General features: G+C 39.9%; 2 protein-coding genes across 3 annotated transcripts; one reads left to right on the top strand and one right to left on the bottom strand.

Annotated features, from left to right (window-relative positions):
- Positions 1 to 14,953: 14,953 nt before the first annotated feature.
- Positions 14,954 to 16,462, bottom strand: LOC119723040. The gene is made up of 2 exons (XM_038193523.1): positions 16,213 to 16,462; positions 14,954 to 15,689 (listed from the first exon to the last, which is right to left on the bottom strand). The coding sequence occupies exons 1-2, from the start codon at positions 16,247 to 16,249 to the stop codon at positions 15,403 to 15,405; spliced, it is 324 nt and encodes a 107-aa protein (XP_038049451.1). The 5' UTR covers positions 16,250 to 16,462; the 3' UTR covers positions 14,954 to 15,402.
- Positions 16,463 to 16,714: 252 nt separating this feature from the next.
- On the top strand, positions 16,715 to 22,777 carry LOC119723039 (gamma-glutamylaminecyclotransferase-like). Of its 2 annotated transcripts, XM_038193522.1 has the most exons (4): positions 16,715 to 16,984; positions 18,370 to 18,589; positions 19,543 to 19,799; positions 21,232 to 22,777. In XM_038193522.1, exons 2-4 carry the CDS (start codon positions 18,401 to 18,403, stop codon positions 21,263 to 21,265), a joined length of 480 nt encoding a protein of 159 aa, XP_038049450.1. In that variant the 5' UTR covers positions 16,715 to 16,984; positions 18,370 to 18,400; the 3' UTR covers positions 21,266 to 22,777. The 2 variants fall into 2 exon arrangements, with proteins under 2 accessions (XP_038049450.1, XP_038049449.1); XM_038193521.1 differs by lacking the exon at positions 21,232 to 22,777 and having other exon boundaries at positions 16,717 to 16,984; positions 19,543 to 21,218.
- The last annotated feature ends 463 nt before the right edge of the window (positions 22,778 to 23,240 follow it).

The raw sequence follows: 23,240 nt of genomic DNA, 5'->3' as shown, positions 1-23,240 counted from the left end.
AGGTGATTTTATTTGGGGGTGAATATTTAAAAATGTAATTGGCTAATGTACGTAAAATTGAAAAGAAATGAAAAGATGAAAGACAAGACAATAATTTAATTTTTGTTTCCGAAACCCCAGTGATGTTGGCTTGCATGTTACTTGGCCCTGAACTTTGTTGATTTTACACTGTTTTCAATGGGGCTTGAATTAGTACAGTGGACCCCAATGTACAACTCTGTGTATAAGCACGGGAAAGCCGCTGCGGTGATGGTAGAGGGCACAATACTGAAGTCCTCATGTAAGTTGATGGCGACCTCTACCGCCGCGGCGGCTCTACCGTGTTTGCCAGGGACTGGCTGTATTATTAAGGGAACAAAATCCAACGATCCAGTCGTGGCCTAAAGACTAGGGAAAACACTTTTCACAGGAGATTTTTTTTTGGGGGGGAAGACATCTTTGCGAGCACATGTGACACTGTTTACATTTTAATAAGACCAAAATGATCATGGAACTTGATTTTGTTTTTGTTTTACTGTTTCTTATCATATTATTGGTCGTTCTTTCCTTGTTTTACAGATTTTAGTACTTTAAAGACAATTATTTAAATCAAGTTAAAACCATGTTGGAACTAACTGTTTTTGATTTTGACATGTGTTTTTTTTTCAGTTTCAGGTTTTTATCAGTCTAGGTTTAACAAAATTGTTTGTTATAGCTGTTGGTGTAGTCCTGGTTTCATTTCTTGCGTTGTATACTTCATCATGTGTTTTCGTAACTTTGAAATTTTAACAACTCCCTCCTTAAAACAAATTTGAATCAAAGAATTGATTGTATTGTCGCTAATACAATTTCCTCGGGACTTTTCCCTAAAAGACCCTGAAAGTAGATTTTGGTTAGTTAATCCCCATTATACATAATTTCTTTTGTGAGAGTTTCCCAATGTACCATTTTCTCAGGAAACACGAGGAAATCTCCCAACTTGACTACGTCAACTGATGTAGGAGATATGAGTCAAAATATCAAACCAGTCAATACAATTCATAATGTGGGGACTGAGAACCAGAGGTTTGCAGACACCCATAGAATATGACGTTAAAATGAAACATCCTAGTTGAGAATTCGATTGAGGGAGAAAATACAGTCGAATTTGTTGATCATGAAAATTAAGTACATCGTTAATCACTATACTAGCTGAATTTGTTTCGTTCTTTGCAATTACGGTAGAGATCCCAAACCGGACAAACATTAATATATTCCACTTCTGGTGCAGACTGATGTGGGAAAAAGAACGGGAAGTTCACAACGTTTCCATGGGAACGTCACAAAGCACCTTCGCGTATAAACTTGACCTTTGACCCACGGCCATTATTCAAGGGAAGTGATTAAAATCTCGTTCTGGAATCCAACAAGATCTCTTAGTTGATAGCAAACAACACCCACTCCAACCCGTTGCCCGGCACGAAAATGTTTGTACAAAAGCGCGAAAGCCTATAATCCGCAAAACTATCGCCACGAAGATAACCTAACACCGAAACCCTTCGGTTCGTGCCTTTTCTCGACAAACTCACGATTGCCAGAAACATATATATTTCTGAAATTTGTCTTATAGTCTTCAAGGAAGAACAGTGCCCATTAATGAATATTTTTGTTCACTGTTTATAAACAGCTGCAACATCACTGCTGCTATACCTCCATGATTTAACGGACGAGAGACTAGGTGTACATGTACTAATTCATGCCATAGTAACAACGGTTTTAGCAGTCTAGAATAGTCAGTTTTTGTCCCTGGGGAAGATACTGCAATATGTTCACTCCAGAGATTTCGCGTGCACCCATGGATAGGATCATGTCCAAAATACTACAGGGTGTGCATTCTGAGACACTATAAGATTACAACGAGAAGGGTTATGAGGTGACATGATTTGCGGTACTCCGTCGACAGCAGGACTAGCTGTACACATTGTAGAAAAAAATAACCGTTCAGTTGAGTACTTGTGCAATTTAAAGCAACAATGACATACTTTTTTAAGTACAATACATATAGTTGCCATTATGTGAAATAATGGAGTTTACCAGCTACTCATTACAAAAGAAAAGCTTATTAACGAATATTATCCTTGTCATTTGTAAATGCGCATGATGAGTGCGCCAGCCTTGATATTGACATCCTCATGGCCTTTTAAAGATGTATTTCAGTGTTTTCTGTCATCCCGTGTTTAGACCTTCAATCTGAATGACTGACGGGTAGAGACCCGCCCTCTCCTCACATCAAAACCCTGTACGTCGACCCAGTTCGTATTTTTACGGGCATTTTAATTGCACATTGGGTGCTACAACTACATCATTTTCCCCGAGAACTTGAGAATTTGACGGCAAAGGTCAAATTCAGAGCAAATTGCTGCGCGAACAACACTGGCAGTTGGGTATATGGCAATGATTCAAGGGTTCCAAGCGGTGCGGTATCCTTTGGGTTAAAGGCCCAATCGAGTTGCTGATGGAGAGATTCTACAAGAGTTTCGATCGAATTTTTGGTGAGACGTATAACTGCGGCCCAGACAATATTCGGCATAGGCAACAGCCAGTGACATCAGAGACGCTTGACTATAATCGCTGGGACCATTTTGTTTTGCGGGCGGAGCTGGCTTGTCTGACGGACCGGCCGGTCTCATGCGAGTGAAGCTAGAAGTATAACCGTTACGTACACTGTTTCTTATTAGGGAGAGCTTTTCACCGCAAAGGAATATTCGCAGCGTGTGTTATTAGGCCTAAAGTATATCAGTTATGAAAAAAGTGCGGCTGTTGTTCATCTGTCGATATTTATTAGCATCTTGCTGATAAATTGAACGTGGGCCTTTTATCGATCACAAAACAAGTTAGCAAAGATTAATCGTCCTTTATGGAGGTTCAAGCTTTGTCACAGTGGTGACCGTGACAGTGGCTTTCGCGCACTTCGCAACGACACGCCTACACTTCTCGTTGTACGCTCGGTTCGGGTTCCGCAGAGCAGCGCGACGAGTGCGAGTGCAAAGTACTCCCCTCTTGTCACGGACTCGCCTTCGGGAGAGTTGCACGGCCAGCGTCCACATCGAGCAGCAACGTCACCATCATAATGGACCACTTGAACCGTCTTCACCCACCATCGAAAAAGACTACGCCTGCAATAGGTATTTTTTACTTTTTAAGTTTTAATTTATTCAACTCTTCCTAGTAATTAAACATTGTGTGTACAAGCACTGTACCTGCATGCTATAAGTCCCAAGAAAAACCTTTAAGTGAGAAGAAATCTCCGGAGGAACCCGTTGTATCATGTAGTGATTGAAAATCCGGTCCTCCGTCATATGTCGGCATTAGTTGGGGATTCGAACCAGGGCCGGAGAGGTTTGAAGTCGAGGGCTACGTCATTGCAAGCGGCCAATCAGACACCCAACTTTTCCCTTAAAAAAATCCGGAGCATCATTAACACCTGAATGGAAGTCTCCAGCTCTTGAGGCGAAATGACGTATTAAAAAAACAGTCTTGGAGAGATTGGCATTCGGTCAGTCAATATTTGGCTTTCAAAGTTCGGCGTTCGTCTAGTTCTTGCGGCAATCGGAATTAGCCGGTATTATGCCGAGTCACAAATAACACGACTATATCAGGGTGAGTAAAAAAAACGAAACCCAAATGTTGGGACCATTGTTTTAGGGAAGTTCTCCATGTAGAATTTTAAATTTTAAACACAACCGCAAGGCCTAATGTGGAAATCAAACCTGCGTACTAAAGGATTTTCCCGATGCTTCGAGGAATATTGCTATACGTTTTGCAGAAACACTATTTTGTATGCGAAAGTAGATTAGGCCTATGTGTGCATGTGTACGTGTTTGGGTAAACTTGTTTTGCGACTTACTTCAACCCACAAACCGATCAATGGAAATACACAATACAATACAGCCATATTCCCAAATCACCGCTCTGGTCGTGAGGGCGGCAAGGTCAGACTGTCAGGATGAATAATGAGTTTAATTATACGCTAAATGCGGAAGTCAGGAATACTATAATTGAGATTGTGCCTTGAACTTAAATAGAAAGTTTTGAGTTGAATTGCCAACCAATTTGCTCAAATAAAAGGTATGGGAAATCAAGGCTTTCGCTGTTAATTAAAGTCTTTGTGTAGGCAAAATCGTTTCATATTGTTGCCTTTGTCGTAAAATACCCCCTGCAAATAGCGTCATAGGAATTATGAATGAAAGCAATATAATAGGCTATAATAAATGACCCGATCCGACAAAATGAGTCTGAAGGGATTTTTTTTTACTAACATGTATTGCTTTTTCACCCTCATTAAAAAGAGGATGTGCTTGGCTCTTCATATTGATATGTCATTCAACAAATGACAACGGTTGACATAGGCGGTAAAATTCCTATTGATTTCCATTGTGCAAGACGCGCGTAACGTTAGCGCGTGGAAGTCGCGATTACAGCTCAATTCAGTTTAATTCAACATTTAGGACCAGGGATACACGACATTTGAAGGAACAAAAATGAGGCACAAAACAAAGCCAGGTAAGGTTAATAATACACGTCACACACCTAATGATTACTTTTTTTTAAAGTATAATTCTTGTGTCGTGTGGTACGTTATGTACGATTTAAGTTTTTTTGTTAACATTTTGTCTCATGTGAATTTTGTTCCACAACACGCTCCTTTTAGGTTGCTAAAAGTGTACATCGGTACAGCCTATAAATGTCTACACAAACAACCCCCAACCTTAAGTAATTGCTGGTAATCAATAATTGCGCTACGACTTTAACGGATACATACCTATGTTCCCCAATACCGATATGTTCCCCAATACCAATGTTCCCCGAAATCCCATACCCTATAACCCTAACCCTAACCCTAACCCTAACCATGAACATCGGTATTGGGGAACATCGGGTAGACCCCGACCTTAACAATACATCGCTAATTCCACTGTTCTTGATAAAGCTTTACTAATCAACGTGTGGTCATTGTTGAAAATGACACATAGGCCTACAGTTTCTTATCCTCTTTTTATAGTTAATGTACAACTCGTGATAAGTCGGATGGCGACTGTATTATACTGGCGCGGAGTGCCTCGTCCATCCACATATGTTATACGGATGGCGACATCAACATGTTTACAACGAATATTAACCTGGGCGTTCAGTGCTGGGTCACAGTGATCGGTAGGACATTGAGGACCAAATACAACAAAAGAGACCTTTGCATGGGGCATTTAACACTTTGAATTCTGCTATTGCTAAAACTGGTAGGCGCCACACGCCTGCAGTCTTCTCAACTTCTCATATCATTAACAGTTTTCCTTTCGTGCCTAGAGCTCTTATTTTTCACACATGCAGCATATCGAGAGTCCTCAATCAATCAACCGTTCAAACGAGAGTCCTCCATCAATCCAATATTCAACTACCGCGAAAACTATCAACAACATATTGCTTGCAGCAAAACTAGTGTACTTTTTACCCTCAACATTTCCTAAGAATATTAGAGTAAACTGTATACACACGTACATAATTATACAAAAGTAAGGCATAACGTTTAATTCTAATCAAGCATTGGAAAACGTACAAAAAATATTGTGGACCGGACTCGTGTGATCAAGTCAAAACTAAACAAGATAATATCTCCGTCAAACTGCACGTACCAATGATTTGGGCGGGGGATATACCTGGCTATGTATTATGTTGGGTCACCGTTCAAACATGTATGTCCGCGTATGAGTTTTACGCCAAGGTATTAGAATATCATATCTTATCGGTATTACACGGAAGGAAATGTTGTTGAGATTAAATTAATTTTGTGAAATTAGCCCACTTCTTATAGTGCCGCCCCCACAAAAAATTACAGCCCTCCAAAAAAACCCACAAAAAACCCAAATTAGTTTTGGAGTGTTTCCAGTCCGATTCGCCGGATCACTTGCCCTTTGAACATCTCTAATAACTCTCAAACTCAAAGAGATTATCCATGTTTTTGCTCCTGTTTCCCCCCCCCTATACCCAAGGGGCATATAAATCCAGGCAAAGATTATCATTTTCAGCGTTGTAGTCAACACTGTAGTCAACAAGTCCCTTTCCGGATTCCAAACTAAACTGAAAAGATTGCGACCCTTTAATATCTTAAATTCAACCTTTGTTAGCGAATAAATCGGTTGATCGGTTCCCAAATGAATGTAAAGGGCCTTCTCATCATATACATGTATATACCATGCATGCGTACAGTAGTTGTGATTTTGTGGGGTTTACATGCAACTACCTCGAGGTATTTTATTCCACAATGCATAGTTCCGTCTTTCCCAATTGGCAACCCTATAACCTAGATTCTCCCCTGGCAATTACTCGTGGTGACTAAAGATATACATTTAGTTGATTTTAAGACCGGTAATTTATTATCAATGGGCAAATAGATGCATTTCCCTAATTCTCAAACCTTCGGCTCCATTAATTTCCTTCAATTAATTAATGAGGTCAATGATTACTAATTGCAATTATTTTATGACATTGTTACTGATGGAGCAAAACGGTAACTGTATACCTAACACGTACGTGTTAAGTTCCACCCTATGTAGAACAACATGTAAAACATGCGGCCTATATGCCCTGCTTTGTATGATTCATGTGAACGATAAATGAATTAGAGAGTCAATAATAATTTCAGGGTCGCTAAGTGGTGCGATGTATTAAACGTAAAACTCTTTCAACAAGCACTCATTGTATTTAACGGGTGGCGTTTACTTTTTGCAGAGTTCGATTTTCGTCACTTAGTGATGAATGCGAACAGCGTTGCTGGCCGTGCTACCGCGCTAAATCAAACACGAAATACATTATAATGATGTGTGTTCAAAGGTTTACGACTTTTGGGAACCTGTTGCAAACTAGAGGCCTGGGAACCTCTTGCTGCCAATTGCTGCTGCAGCAGTGTGACCACTGTAAGGAAAGTTCAGGCTAGCCTTAACTTGGCCGTGCAAGGCGAGATTTATAACAGTCTGTATATACCTGAGAAAGAATGTGTCCTATACCATTTCACGCTTTAGATGCATTCTCGATTCCCTGAAGTTAAAACTATAGCAGTCTGGAAACTGGATCATTTTCTAAGCTCACGTTGATTGACAAACTAAAGTTTGAATCAACGACGACGAACGGTGCACGTTTGGAGAAGCAGGCTTTCTTTCTCAACATAATCGTATATAAAAGTGGACTTGAAGGACAGAACTGTGTATTGGGTACTAAACCAAGTTGCTCCATCGGAATTCCTGTTTACTAGGCAATGCAGCACCATATGGCGGCTTTATCCAATGCTTCTTGGGAGGACGACGACATTGACAATCGTCTTAGCGGCGGTCAGTAAAACAAATCTTCACTTTCAATCAACGGATTCCTTATATTTTAAATGGCACTCTGCACTCGTGGAAGAATTATTAGGCTGTAATGGTATATAATCCTACCCATGTACATAGCAGCAGACGCCTTTTATTTTCTATAATAATGTAGTAATGAAGCCAATGACGAATGAAATTTATATGGATAGTAGACAACGAAGAATTACGTCTTCATTAAATAGTTTTAGAGGAGGGAGGAAAAAACCCAAGTTCTGGGTCAAATCCACGGCATAATAGCTACGGACTAGACATCCAATGCAGATGTTAGTCTGGGTGGGATGATATAAGGTTGCGTGGGTCGGAAGACAAGGCGATTTTAACTGAGCGAACCTCCATACGTGAAGATTTGAATTCGGGGTGCCTGCCTATGACGTAGTAGCCTATCTGGAATCACTCAAGTTCTTTGTAGGTGTAAACACAGTGGCAGATACCTATTTTCTTGGCTGAAGTTTTTAAAATATTGTCTCCGTGTGCACTTGGACCCAGTTAAGCTATAACTAAACAACATATATCTGTTTGTTGCAACAGGGTCCAACACTGCAGACTAGAAAAGGATATTAAAAACCGGAGATGCTTGCCGAGTTCCAACCATACGAGAATTGGGTATAGGAAGATTCTTTAGCAAACAAGTCCACCATCAATCGTGCCATCGCCTTACAACCGATCCTTTGGGAGAGTAGGTCGAGGTATAACCAGCAGGGTTGTCTAGATTCCCTCTTTGACTTGTGCCATTTTCTTTTCATTTCATCCGCAGAGGCAGCTGAACAGAAGGCGCAGTTTCTTCTACTGGTCCGGAAGCTACACACCCACTACCAGGAGCAGCTACACGCCACCCTGGTCTGCACCAGCAAGTTTGACAAGGCCGTGCGGTACTTCATCAAAGCTCTCCGACGGATCAGGCCTGAGCAGGTAGGCAATGGTAGGCCTATAATGATGAGACCCAACCCAACAAAATGGGGCACAAATCACCAGAGCTATCATTTTGCGTATTAAACTGGTCGCTCATGATGAGAAGATTCTTTGGGAAATCAGGAGGAACGGTCAACCTTTGTACCCAGACAATACCAACAGTTGTAATATTAAGATGCCCAACCCAGCGACCTCAGATCATTATGTGTAGCAATTGATTGTACTTCCAAGAAACATTAAACACACAAATGGATGAAAAAGCCCCAAGACAAGATTACAGAGTTTCAAAGTATTCTGCCTGCATCAATTCAAGCTGCACAAACCGAACAAATGGCGATTCGCTTGTCATGGTTTTACAATTATTTTTTTTCTAATTATTTTATAGAAATAAGATGTAGTATTTATATAATCGTGTTACTTGGTTTCAGTAACAAGGGATGACCACAAAGGTCTACTCGTGCCTATCCACGAGATACAAAACCATGGTCTTCCCACTAACACATGAAGGTCTATATGCAGTTTTTTAATGGAGTTTTATGGCATCAAGATGAAGGTTCCCACCTCAATTAAGTTGGAGCTTGTATTTGAACAAAGAATTGAACTAGCTACAGTTTTCAAAATTGCTTTGGTTTTTATAGGACTCTTTTCTAGTCGAGTACAGGTGCATCGTTGAGGAAAGTATCGCCCTTTTGCCGCTAAACTTGAACAAACTTACAAAACAATGGTATAACCTTTATAATCAATGATCAACGGGTTCAGTTTATGGGTTCATCATCTGACTGGGCTGCAGTTCATTCTGGCGTGCCACAGGGTGCTGTTCTTGCACCTATTCTTTTCAATATCTTTGCTTTTGATTTACCATTTTGCATTCAATCTAATCTCCGTCAGTATGCAGATGACACTGTCTTGTACAGAGTCATTAAAAATCAAGAGGATGAAGTGGCACTCCAGGATGACCTGCAGCACATAAACACTTGGTGTAATCTAAACTGTATGACTTTAAACCCAAATAAGTGTAAATTGATGACTGTGACCAGGTCTAGAAACCCTGCTAAACCACTGTATAAAATTGCTGAAAACACTTTGGAAAATGTGGATAGTTACAAATACTTGGGTGTTATTATCTCCAGGGACTTAAGCTGGAAAACACATGTTAATAAAGTCACTTCCAAAGCCACTAGACTCAACGGATTTATTGGTAGAGTAGTTAAAACTAGAAACCCTAACATTCTGACTTCACTTTATCGCTCAATTAGCAGACCCATACTTGAATACGCAGCTCCAGTCTGGTGCCCTGTTCTTTCGACTCAGCAAAAAACGCTAGAGAAGGTACAGAGGCGATTCACCCGTTTTTGTTTGGGTCTGCCGAGAAGGGTTTTAATTGATTCTGTAAATGAAATTGAATATTCAGACAGGTGTGTCAAGCTGGGTCTGCCTCTTTTAATCAACAGGGTTCATTTTCTTTCAATTACGTTTGTTATTAAATGTTTATATAATAAATTTGACGTTGACACTGACACTCTAATTCCCATTAATTGTAGACATATCGAATCTGTTAAATTTGTCCATCATCGGGCTCGTTCCAATGCTGCCCATCATTCTCTTTTTCACAGATTCCCTAGATTATGGGATGAACTACCGGCCTGCATTAAAGATACAATTATCCATAGTTTATCCTCCTTTACAAATTCTCTCAGAAATCATTTATTAGTCCCTGGCCAGGAGGTCCCCTTGACCAAAACAGTTTAAATTTCTAGTTGCCTTGCCCATTCAAATACCTTGCTGCTTGTTTTTTTTACCGAATCTGTATTTTTTAATGCCCATTTGTGCTTTTAAAGTTTTAACTGCTTGTATAGTTCTATATTCTTATACTGTAAGCCATGTTTTAATAATGTCCATTTGTAATGTCCTTTTGTATTGTCTCTTCTTAAATTGTGGCATCAGGAGATTAACTCGATAGTAATTTAGTTTACTTTTTTAAAATCCATCAGGGGTGCTACTTTTTTTTCTTCTCTTTTTCTTGTTCTCTCTCCTAACTGTATGTGCCTGTTTTTGTTTTCTTTACTGTTCTTATTGTCTGTACTTGAATTTTTACCTGTGAAATTAATAAATGAAATGAAATGAAAATGAAATGATCAAAGTTATCGCCGTTTTAATAATAATAGCAAGAACCACTTGTCAGTTACTGATTTTAGCGTTGGGTTATAATAGCGTAAATAATACCTTGCATGGCATGCAGAGAATCAAAACGCGCTCGTGTGTGGTCAGTAAGTGATTTTGTGAGATTTTGAAGCAGTACAAAACGCTATAAAATGAACAAAAATCGGCATCCCGCACTTGCCGAACCTTGAACCACTTGCCGAACCTTTAAGCCTTTTTACCACTGTGACGGATACTTGTCAAAGTTGACGAATGTATTTTCTTACTTTTTTGACAAAACGATCAAACTAGATAAAAATTGAGTACCGGTTAAAGAAAACGTTTTGATTTATTATACGTACCTACCGGCAGGTCCAGTGTTTCTCCTCTCTCCGGATGCTGGAAGATTGCATTTCATCCTGGACCTTCGATGAGACAATTGACCTTCCGGCCATCGACCTCCGTTCCCTGCTGAAAACCTTCCTAAACAACCTCCACAACTTCCGGCTCCTCCGTCAGCACGTCAAGATGAACGTCTACCACACGCTGCGTCAGCTGCCTGAGGAGATGGAGAACCAGCGGCAGCGGCGGACCAGGGAAGACCTTGAGGTCATCCTGACCACGTGGTCCAATCTGACTAATCGGGACACGGACCTGACCAAGTTGGACCACCCGAGCGTGGACGCTTTGCCCGAAGAGTACTTTGAAGGGCCAGAGGAGCGGCAATTCTACCGCGGCTTGCTGAGCATCATACCCAAGCTGACGGACCTTGTGAACAGGACAGACTTCTTGCTGTTGAAATATCAGATGGGAAATTCATGATGATTTTTTTCATTTGAATGTTACTTTATAATCATCGATCTATCTAAACGTTTCGCCCAATTATGGCGCCGAATGGACAGGGATGTCAGATGATCACTGAATTGAAGCTGAAAGGTCCTAAACGTCATAAAATGGCTTCACAACAACAGTGACTTGCCTTCTAATTTGAAATTTTCCTAAACCTGTATCCTGATTCGATACCGCAATTGGCTGGAAATGGATTTATATCGTGTACTTGGTATTGATATTCACAACGTGCAGTACGTGTTTTTCGCGATCATTCGTCCACACATTCTCGAAAATATGCATTTCCTTTCCAATTTGTTAATATTAATATGACGTGATACTGCATGTTGTTTCGTTAAGATCGTTACAGTTTAAAATCGTGTTTTCGTTACTCACGCCATGCTCGCGCTGCGACGAATTGACTCTGTTTTTTTTACACCAGACACCGCATACAAAAACAAACGCAAATGTAACGCACAGGCAGGCAGCAGACTATTCCTCATTTGCATACGTGTTCAAAAATCTTGCACATGCAAATGATCCAATACCAGGGTGAGAGAGCAGGTAGTGGTGGGCGCGTAAATTTTGCAGGAATTGGTTGGCCAATTCTGTATAACCTAATGCCGTCATTTGGTTGCGCTGCTGCCACCACAAGATGGTATATTACTATATCAGAGCATACTTTTGTTCGAAAAATAGTTTTGTTGAGTATCTTTCTTTCGTTCCCCTCGTCATGTTTAACTTTAGCTGCATAAGGCAGCTGTTCAAGCGGGTGTGGTGAGTCAGACCAAAGCGCAAAAAAACACGTTCTCTCTGCAGCGCTCGCATGAAAAAATCGTCGATGGTGATGGCGTGGATGTTGACTACCTGCTGCAGGAGGATACCCGATTGCCTGACTTCTGGTTCTTGTCTTCGCAGAGACGCTTTGTGAGGCCTTTGGTTGTCTGACAAGAAAAGAAGATGGCATACCGGTACTTTGTTTGCTAACGCTGTACGAATTCGGAAAGTTTTTCGCATCTGTAAATCCGTAACCCAATGTCAGCATATATTGTTCAGCTTTAGTTTGAACTCGTCATCCATCCTTTTGTACGATTTCTACATTAAATTGTTTTCAAATTTGGTACAAACGTTCTTCGGGTCAGTTAATTTCCTTCTATAACACAGCTTTTAAAACCCAAATAATGTCACCACTACAGACCTCTATACCTACTTTTTCTGGAGGTGGGGGGGGGGGGGGGGGGGTGGCAAATCATTTTTCGTGACCTTGCCCCAAAACGTGAATTTGAGGAACTATTTAGAATGTTTTTTTTAAAGGGGGGCGCCGCATTTTGACCCCCTACGGGGCCCTGGTCCTGATGATAGGGGAAATGGATAAACAATTGCATCTAGAGTGGTCATGTAACTCTATCAAATGTTTGTATAAAGTGTATGACCTTGAAAAAATGGATGAAAAAATGAATTACTATCGGCTAAGTAATGAAAATCAAATCTTTAAAAAACCAGGGTGATAAAAAACAAATCAACTTAAACACCTTTTAATACTCCCAATCGACTACGAGCGAGCCCTGAATCAACTGGATAAAATGACAAAAAACACCGTCTTTAAATTTCTTGAAAAAAAACCCAAACTGTTGACCATTTTTATTATGAACTGAGATATACATGTATATTTACACAATTTTACAAACAGATATGTTCATTGACATGGATTTTAACTTAACCTTTAATGTTCATCACTGATATTACAGTAGGGTTTTATTAGCTATTGTTTTTAAGTAAAGCAAACAAAAAATCTGTCAGTATATTAAAGGGAATATACATCATTTGCTTTTGCTGTAATTTTCAGAAATGGATGGAATTGGGGGGGGGGGGGGGTTGGAAATATATAGTAAATATAGTTACACTGACTTTTTTGAGGTTTTGGGTTCGAAAATGCTATAAAAACCAAGAAAAACGATCATTTTCCTGTAGTCTGATTCCCTGACTCCATATAAGAAGAAACACAGCAGTTTTGTAAGGTCAGGGAACCAGTCTAGCTGGCTCGTACCCGTTCTTAGGCTTGTAATCGATTGCAAACAAGTGCGATGGTCAATTGGGGCCAGTATTTGAAAAAAAAGCCAGTTGTTTCCAACGCTGATCGGCTGATCAGCGTTGGAAATTGATACAAAAATACCACTTTTCTTTAAAATGACAGTATACCAGGTGCCATGATTTTACAGGATGCTTTACACTGTCATTCACTAACAGTCCAGCAAGGCATTTCAAAATGATTTGGTAGTTTTATTTTTTGATGTTTGCAAATGTTGTATTTTCCCTTTAACTACACTGTCCATAAAATGTGAAAGTGCCCCACTTGTAGGCATATCCATAAAATCTTAAAACTTCATTTAATCATGGAGCTACAGCTCCATGGTTTAATGCAGACAAATTCACACAATTAGAATGACAAAACACTGAGCTTGTCACAAGATTTGTGGTTGTTTTCTGTGTTGAATCATTTCAATATTAGGTCAGGAATAAACACGCAACCAGTTATATCCGGTCCACACAGATACTGCGTTACTGGAGTGTATAAATCCTATTACCAATGGCAAATCGATATTGTCAGTTGGGTCTAGATTGTATTTGTGCAAAACTTTGCAGAATCTTGAAAAAAAGTGTCCAGATTTTGCAAAATCTAATCCATCCCATATTATGAAAAATATTAATGAAATCAAACATATATATAAAAAGAAGATTTGTCATATCATGAGAAAGAGTGTGTCTTTGTGTTTAGTTGAGATGGGGCCAGCTTGATTGAGTTGGGTTATGCCAGCTGCCATGGGCTGCATGGGCGTGGCCAGGATTTTTTCTAGAGGGGGGCAAACATTTTTTTTGGCAAAAAATGCTTGCATTTCTCAACATATTCTCGATTTATCAGTTTTAGAGGGGGGCAGGGACATGTTGCCCCCCCCCAAAAAAAAACCTCATTAAATTTACACCACTTTGTCTTCGCGCCTCTGTTTCTTTTCTTTTTTCTCTTTTTTTTTCTTCTTCTGCTTCTTTTTTTTTTTTTTTTTTCCGGGGGGGGGGGGGGGGCCAAGTGCCCCCCTTGCCCCCTCCTCGCTACGCCCATGGTGGGCTGGAATGGGTTGCATTAGGTTGCTTTAAGGGTGAGGTAATTGGATTGGGTTGAATGTAGAGCTGTTCCAGGGCTGCTTCAGGTGCCGGTTGGGTTGGACTGTACAAGGCTGGGTTGAGAGTTCAATTGGGTCAAGGGCGGATCCAGGGGGGGCCAAAGGGGGCCATGCCCCCCCCCCCAAAAAAAAAAGAAACCAATTTTTTTTTTTATATGACATCGCAATAAAGGCAGGCAATGAGAACACCACCATCTTTTCCTCAAAAAAACATTGGTTAACCAGATTTGTAAAGGCACGTGGGATTATTTGCTTTTTGTGCAAAGAACTTGGCCAAATCTTTTGAGTAGGATACAGAACAACCAAGGGTGGGTCCGGGGGGGGGGGGGGGGCCAAAGGGGGCCATGCCTCCCCCCCCCCAAAAAAAAAAACGAAACCAATTTTTTTATTTTTTTTAATGTGACATCGCAATAAAGGCAGGCAATGAGTACACCACCATCTTTTCCTCAAAAAAACATTGGTTAAAGTGGTCAGAAATTGCCTCAGATCGCACCACAGAGCATCTAGAATCCACAAATTTGTCGGGGCCCTTAAGCGGGCCCTGAACCCCACGCCGTAATTTTTTTACCCACTTTTTTGGGGGACCAAATTTTTTTGGCTCCCCAAAATTGTGCTCTGGATCCGCCCTTGAATTGGGTTGGATTGTTTGGGTTGGTTGGCGTTTGGTTTGGTTCGGTTGGGTTGTTTTGGCTTGGGTTGTAAAGGGTTGGGTCTGGTTGGGTTGTGTTGGGCTGGGTTGGGTTAGGTTGGTTTGGGTTGGGTGGAGTTGGGTGGGGCTGGGGTTTTGTGTTTTGATTTTGGATGGTGTTTTAACTGATCTGGCAAACTATTTATGACCTGCACTACATTGTGTTACATTATATTTACTCCCTGATGAATCCATACAAGTGCTCCTGGGGCATTGGACGGTACAGGGACTAAGGGGAACATCAGGCAGGGTGGGTCAGGATGGTACAGGGACTATGCAAAACAGTTTATACGACAACATAGAAGTTGTCTGGAGTGTTCCTGATCTGAGTCAGCACCGAGATCCATCCCAGTTCCTTCAGGGCATCGTTCAACTTCTCCAGTGTTGCTCCCTTCCCCTCCTGCCGTCTCCACAGGTCCAAGGTGTGGAACACCTGGTGTTGGAGATCCGCAGGTTCGCTGGCCTTGATCTGTGCCAGCTGGGCCTCTGTCAGTCCCAGCTTGAGGCCGAGCTCTGGATAACGCTGGCCAATCAGGGTGGAGATGGTCAGGATTTTGCGATCGCACATCACACCTGGAGGGGAGACGTTTAGATATTAAAATGGGGGGACTGGGCAACAGATGTCATAAGTAACAAAATGTTCCTGTATGTATGTCTGTGCATATTTAAGATAAATGCCACTATGTTTGAAATGACACAATTCAGATAAATTAACCAAGAAAAAGAAAAAGAGTAAGAAAAAGTGGAATACAGCAAAATATGGAAAACTATTTACCAATTTGATAAAAGTTTGCGTCAAGACACGTTTGAATAAAGAATAGTACTTAAAGTAGGATGACTGTATCTACATACTCATACTGACGTGTTTCAATCCTTATCCACCTTGATATTCCTGTTTTTATACTGATCGATCATCACACTTCACCGTCCGTTTTTTTTTCATGAAAAGGTTAGCTTAAAAAATACCCCCAAAGACACAGTGATCAATTTCCACAACATTTCTTTAAAATGCAGTTTAAAAAACTATCCATGCAGGGCAGAGAGTTGTACTTGTACGGTGCAGTATTCAAGTTGATGTTAATAGTAGAGTACTTACCATTCACATCGTAAATAGAAGCACACGTGCGCGGCATCTTGTGTTAACTTCAATTCAACCTCAAATTATATCTCTCCAATGAAAAGCCGAGCAGTTAGCATCCACGCCTTAAATTCCTTTAAATTAATACTTTCAAAATTCCCGTCGCGTCACACCCGTGGTCACATCACTTCCGCAGTTCCGAAGCTTTGTTTACAAGTGGCATGCCAACACGCTTATCAATATACTGCCAAAATGAATGGCGCCCTCAAGAATCAATCTTAATTATTTTCTTCAAGAAAACAAAATGCGCATTCCGCATTTCTGATAAAACATTACCAATAAACAGCCAAATTGAGTTGACACACCTAAAAATTGTTATACTACTGATGATCCCACTAAAGTGGTCAGCTTGGTTGGACAAAAACCAACAAAAAACATATACTATCGATGTTCTCAGCACGGCGATCACCGATCTGCAACACATAATAGTAACTAGGCCTAGTTAGAGGGCGCTACAACTAAATAATGGTCGTCTGCAGTCCATAGACATAAAATGAGCTTGTCAATTTGTCATGTACGACAATCCAGCAATAGCATGATTATTGTGAATCCAGCATGATCATTGTCATTGTGATGAGTTGCCGAGAACTTTTTGAAACAACATCGGGCATATACACTTAAAGGCAGGACTAGGACTTGGAAACATTACACTACAGTAGCCCAGGTTGGACGTCGTCGACATTGCATTGCGTTGTACACAACGGAGGAGTCCACTGGGCTAACACTACAGGTACAACTTAAAGGTCGTATGTATTTACTAAGGAAAATTGGCTACTCTAAATAATTCATACCCCAAAATGATTTGTACCCCTTTTTTGTAGGCTATACCAGCTACCATTATGCTACGTAGGCCTACATCAAATGGTTCGGGCGGCCACTTTGGGAAAAAAAGGGCCTTTCTTTCAAAAGGGCAGGAGGCTAAACATTTTGTTGTTGTTTGGCATGGCCTTGTGGTTTAGAAGCACACTGAACATGCTGAACTGGACAAAGAAATTAAAGACATTCCTAGCACACAGATCATCATGATCATGATGTCTAATTCGTACATGACCGGGCAATGTTGGGCATTGTCGGGTAGGCCTACGACCCGATCACCTTTTAAGTTTTTAGAATGGTGCAAACATGACAAATTAATCTTTATTTTTTTTTCAGACAACAATTCTCTGTGAGTTTTCTCCTGAAAGGTTTTAATGGTATAGACTTGAAAATTTGAACATGCACTGTATATCGACCCTGATCTAATCCCGAGTGGTGCATTAAATGTGCCTATCAAGGAGAGACTTTTGAGATGTTGGTGGCAGCAAACACACCGGTCTTTTCAATTGTTTACGTTGTGTTTAAGCTAAAGCGCGCATGCTCAACATAAAAAAGGACTGGTGTGTTTGCTGCCCCAGAGTCTCAAAAGTTTCCCATTGGACCCCCCCCCCCCGGGCTGCCCCACCCAAGATGCGTGTTTTAGAAGTGACAAACATCCCCGCCCCTCAGGCAAACTTTAAGTGACAATCCCCAACCATGCCCCGACGTACATAAGTGGCCGCACTAGTCATTGCTAGTGATTGCCTTTTCATGTAGGATGTCAATGGTAACAATGTAATTTAGAAGCCTCACCCTGGGGCATGAAAAATGTGAGGAAGGGGGGGGGGGGAAGGAAACATTGATAGGTGCATTACTCTGAAGTCATTATGATGTCATCAGGAATCAAATTACAAGTGATTTTAATTGAAAAAGTAACCAACTTCATTCATAACTCTTGAACAAAATAATCAATCATGATCATATTGTGAAATATAGACAGAAGCTCAAAAACCAACCAAATTTCTTCTAATCTCCCAATCACCCTGCATTTGTAACTCAACAAATGCAAATGTCTAGTTTTCCATGTGATTTCTGAGGAAGTAGGCCTAATTTTAGCCTTTGTTGTGTCAATTCAACCAAAACATTGTGTAAATTTGACACTTTCGGGCTGTAAAAGTGTAAGCCGAGAAACGGGCAACAATGCTATAGCATGTTATATTGGCAATTTGGGAAATGTCTTTTATAGCATATTAATTGTTTTATTGGCAATTTGGGAAATGTCTTCGTGCCATTAAAAAGACTTTTTCTTGTCTTTTCAAGTTCAAGTGTGGTGGACAGGATTACCTTTGTCATGGCAGCGTTTCATCGGTTGTTTGTATACGGAACTCTTAAACGGGGACAGCCCAATGCTGAGCAGTTTGGTCCTAAGAACGGTGTCGCCAACTACATAGGCCAGGCTCGGACGGTGCAGAAATGGCCCCTTGTGATAGCATCGCAGTGCAACATTCCATATCTTCTGGACAGGGAGGGGATTGGAAATGTACGTTTTATTTATTAAGCCCGATATTAATTAGCAAATCGGTGATTTAGTATTTGTAAAAAAAATGCATCCCTGTCTATACATTGTATATGCAAGCTAATTTGTGAGCTAATAAGTCTTGCCAGCCTGATACCTTCCGTATAGTTGTTGTATATAGTTTAATTATTTCCCCTTATTATTTTATGATGACATCCATAAGCTGCAACACATATCCAGCAATATCACCATCACAGTCACGTCCATCACAATTGAATCACAGGTCAACTCGCGAGTTAATCGAGTGAGCCCATAGGTCAGGCAAAAAAAATTGTCGGTCTCTGATCAACGCGCGCGTAGATTTTGATCGTGCACGTCAATGGTTTTTTCCCCAAAATTGTCTGCGCTAGCTACAACAGCGCCCTTTATTGCTTGCTGCACCGCCTTAAATGTTCTTGGGCAGCTCATACCCAGTGATAGATCCAGTACGAGGTTGATGTTGAACGAATGATAGTAGACCGTGGGTACGAAGTTGCTGCCAGCTGATCAACAACAATGGCGGCCAGTCAATCGACACGTTGTGACAGCTGTACAATCCAAGCATGAAAAAAAAAGGCCAAAAAACCCCCCAAAAAACCCCGCATCGCCGTATCAATTCTGGAACTTTGGACTGATCAGAGACCGACTTTTTTTTTTTTGGCCTTACAGGAGATAAATACATGTAACGACAAAGGAAAGCTTTGATTGTGATTGCAATATTATTGACAACTGTAATGACTTGTAACAACTTGACTGCACAGTGGCATAAATCTTATAAGAAATGGTATAGGCCTATACATGTACATGTACATGTATGTCTCTCTTTCAACATTTTCTCCCCCTACCCCTTCACTTAAGATGGAATTTTTTTATGTAAAACATAAACGTTACATTGTTGCCTCACACCCTCCAAACCATTTGACTCTTTTTCCCCCCAGAACATAATAGGTGAAATATATGAAGTAGATGATAAGATGCTACAGCACTGTGACGTCTTTGAGAATTGTCCGCAGTACTACCAGAGGACAACCATTCAGGTGCAACTCATTGAGGATAGTGCAGGGTCAAAGGTTGAGGGCAACATAGACGACATCTTTGTGTATGTCCTGCGGGACTTCAAAGACTTCATGTTGGAGTTGCCGCAGTATGAATGTTACGATAGCTGTGGTCCCCACGGGTTAACGTACAGGTCGAGGTATGAGCGACTGAGGGAGTATGCTAATCATAGATTAGAAGTGATGAAAGAAAAGGCTTAAAGAGTTTCTATGCAATATGGACTCTTTGCGGATCAGAAGGTCGCACAGTGCAGAGAGGTCAAGCATATATGGGGCACACTGCATGCATGTATGAACTAGGACTACAGGTGCATTTTGGAATAAATTAGTATTCGATTATTCCAACTTGGACTTCATCAAATATTCAATTTCAAAATGCAATATTAAAGTTAAACATACACCAGCCTAAACTGCCCTCGATTGGGACTTGAATGCACCCACACTTGTCGAAAAATTGATAAAGAGCTTATTGAACTAAAAATAGAAAGAACAGGTAGTGAAATGTTTCGGATATTTGACTAATATCAGAGAAGAAATGTTGAGATAATTGTCATGGAAGCTGTATGTGAAGCTCTCATGGAAATTATGTGTGAAAATGGCTTTCAACAAAGGGTCGCACTTGACAAACAATGTAACTATGCAACCTGTGTGATTAAAATAACATTGTGGATGTCTTTCATCACCTCTTGAATGTTTTGAAGATCTGAACTGGAAATTCAGTTGATGATTGAATACTTGAATATTCAGCATACATGTATTTGGCACAGCCCTAGCATGAACACTGGTTTGTGTACATATTAAGCAAAATATTTGGAGAGGGCGTTAGGCGTGTATGTTCCGGCAGTGATTAAGTGCCTCTTATATCTACCTCTTTGTCACCATTGAGGGGTACTTGTGCACTGATTGAGAGTCCATTGCCACTAACAGTGGCTTCCTGAAATATCCACTGGGCTTGCATTAGCTTAACAATCAATGTGTTTGTTATATGCCCCAACTAGATCATCAGTCCCAACTGCAGTTGGGATGGCCCAACTTAGGTTGTGCCTGTCCAAACTAAAGTGTTCCAACGGGAGCACGTACATTGTAAGTCGGGACGGTCCCAGCTTAACTTGGGATCGTGGTACGTTGGGACATAACATGTTCACTGCCAGATTATACTGCAGCAGTGAAAGTAAATCCACTTTATTTAATAGAAAAAATTATAATGAATATTGAAATGGACGGTTCCATTTTTCATTTTAAACCTTCAGAAGCACTGTGCCTGCAGTAATTCAGATACTGTCTAAATTACTTTCCATGTTCATGCATATTCAACTTGAAGACAGTTTTACAACAGTGAGGCTGTTTCAGGTTTTTCTTTTTACCCGTGCGTTGTACTTTTTTGCTGTTGTTGCAGTTTCTATAGTATCCACAGAAGTACTTTTTATAGTGTATTTATATTATGTGAACCCACAGTACATTGTACTCTTTGAGATAATATCAGTCACAAGAGCATTCAATTTCAATTTCATATTCAGAATCAAAATATAATTTTTTTAAATGAAAATCCTCAATTTTTTTCTCTTTCATCAGCACTGATGACATATCAAGTCCTGATGAAATCTAATTCGACAATGCAGTATGTGCTTAAACTGACACAGTTTGTCTAACTTGATCGCAATGGATAAAATTGAAATGTATACTACTCATTATTCATATAACGTACTGCCTTTCTGTTTTTTATGAGACACATTTAAGAGGATCTTTTGGAGGTTTTAATATGTACATGAACTTATATATTTAATTCAAAATAGTTTCTGTTAGTTTTTCCATAAAGTGTTGCTGGTATTGGCAACAGTGTTACCAGCAAGATGCTTCTCTGCATAACATAATTTGAAGATTGTTGAGCAGATTGGTATTTGGAATCTGGGAAACTTACAAAAGATATGAATTTGGTTGAGTAAAGTTTTACAAAATTAACCCCTGTTTACAAACATTGTTTATTATATCATGTCTGTAACAAAATACACTGTATTAAAAAAATTGTATATTTTTCCTCAGGTACATGTATATAAATTCTCACGACGGTATGTTTGGACATTCTATGAAAAGCAAAATTCTATGAATGAGTGATATGCACAAAAGGTCACTGAGAAAAGTGCCATGCAGCTTTGTGAAAATATTAAATTGGATGTATTTTACAAAATGTTAATAATAATATAACAAATATTCAATCAAATGTTTCTATATTTGGACAGAGGGCTATTCATGTGTACTTTTGTTATTTTTTGTTTGACTGATTCACCATTTTACTGCTAAGCCACTGTTTGATACTCAGGATGTTTTGTCTTATAATTCTTACAACAAAAGAAACGGGTCATATCAGTGTCAGCCTAAGAATAAAGTGTAAACTTACACAAGTACAGTGTACATGTACTTTTTTTGAGTGTCGGAAAAGAAACTGTTTTTAGTCTTTACTGAGAATAATAAATCTTCACTGAGATTTAAAATAAAAGGAAAACCAACTTATTCAAAGCAAGCATGTCTTATTAATTTCATCATATGGCGACCACTGAGAAAAGTGCCATGCAGCTGTCTGAAAATATTAAATTGGATGTATTTTACAAAACGTTAATAATAATAATATTACAAATATTCCAAACCATGTTTATATATTTGGACAGAGGGCTATTCATGTGTACTTTTGTTATTTTTTGTTTGACTGATTCACCATTTTACTGCTAAGCCACTGTTTGATACTCGGGATGTTTTGTTTTATAATTCTTACAACAAAAGAAACGGGTCATATCAGTGTCAGCCTAAGAATAAAGTGTAAACTTACACAAGTAAATGTACATTGTACTTTTTTTGAGTGTCAGAAAAGAAACTGTTTTTAGTCTTTACTGAGAATAATCTTCACTGAGATTTAAAATAAAAGGAAATATTCAAAGCAAGCATGTCTTATTAATTTCATCAAATGGTGACCTCAATTATTTCACACTCCCTGAAGGCCCATGTTTCATCTCAAGTGTATTGTTATTCTTGAAAAAGGGATATAAAGGGACACAATGGAATACATGTATGACTACAAAAGTGTCGGGAATAAGTTTGATTGCTGTATATTCCGTTAATTTTAATAGTGAAGTTTTATAATTGCGATGTTTGGAAACGAATCAAAGCAATTAAAATCAAACCAAATCAAATCAAAACATGAACGTACATGGCTTACTGTACTTGGCTACCGAAGGCGCGCCATTAGGGACACTGGGACCCCACAATCAGGCATACATGTACAACTTGAAAGTAATGAAAAAGAGAACATTGTAGGCTCAACAAGATTTTGCGCAATGTTTTTCAGTTTTTGGTGGGCGTAAGTGTGAAGAGGAAAACTAGAAATCGCTGATCCAAGGAAATGTTAAATGCTTGCACAAAAGTGAAACACAGTGGAGTTGGAGATTCTGGTAGTAAATTAAATGAGAACAGAAGTAGAGGGAAGCAGAGGTCTGCAGTACATGTATGTGGCACCCACAACTATCCAAATTGGGGGGGGGGGGGGGGGGGGGGGAGGGAATGAACATGTCCCATGCCTAGTGCATGTACAT

This window comes from Patiria miniata, unplaced genomic scaffold, assembly GCF_015706575.1.
Source record: "Patiria miniata isolate m_02_andy unplaced genomic scaffold, ASM1570657v1 HiC_scaffold_16, whole genome shotgun sequence".
NCBI classification, from domain to species: Eukaryota; Metazoa; Echinodermata; class Asteroidea; order Valvatida; family Asterinidae; genus Patiria; species Patiria miniata.
This window is presented reverse-complemented; position numbering and strand designations above follow the sequence as displayed.

Coding starts and splice junctions, on each gene's coding strand:
- LOC119723040 (XM_038193523.1), bottom strand. CDS start 16,249: ATGCCGCGCACGTGTGCTTCTATTTACGATGTGAATG. Junction 15,690..16,212: donor TTCTATTTACGATGTGAATG/GTAAGTACTCTA, acceptor TCTCCCCTCCAG/GTGTGATGTGCGATCGCAAA.
- LOC119723039 (XM_038193521.1), top strand. CDS start 18,401: ATGGCAGCGTTTCATCGGTTGTTTGTATACGGAACTCTTAAACGGGGA. Junction 18,590..19,542: donor ACAGGGAGGGGATTGGAAAT/GTACGTTTTATT, acceptor TTTTCCCCCCAG/AACATAATAGGTGAAATATA.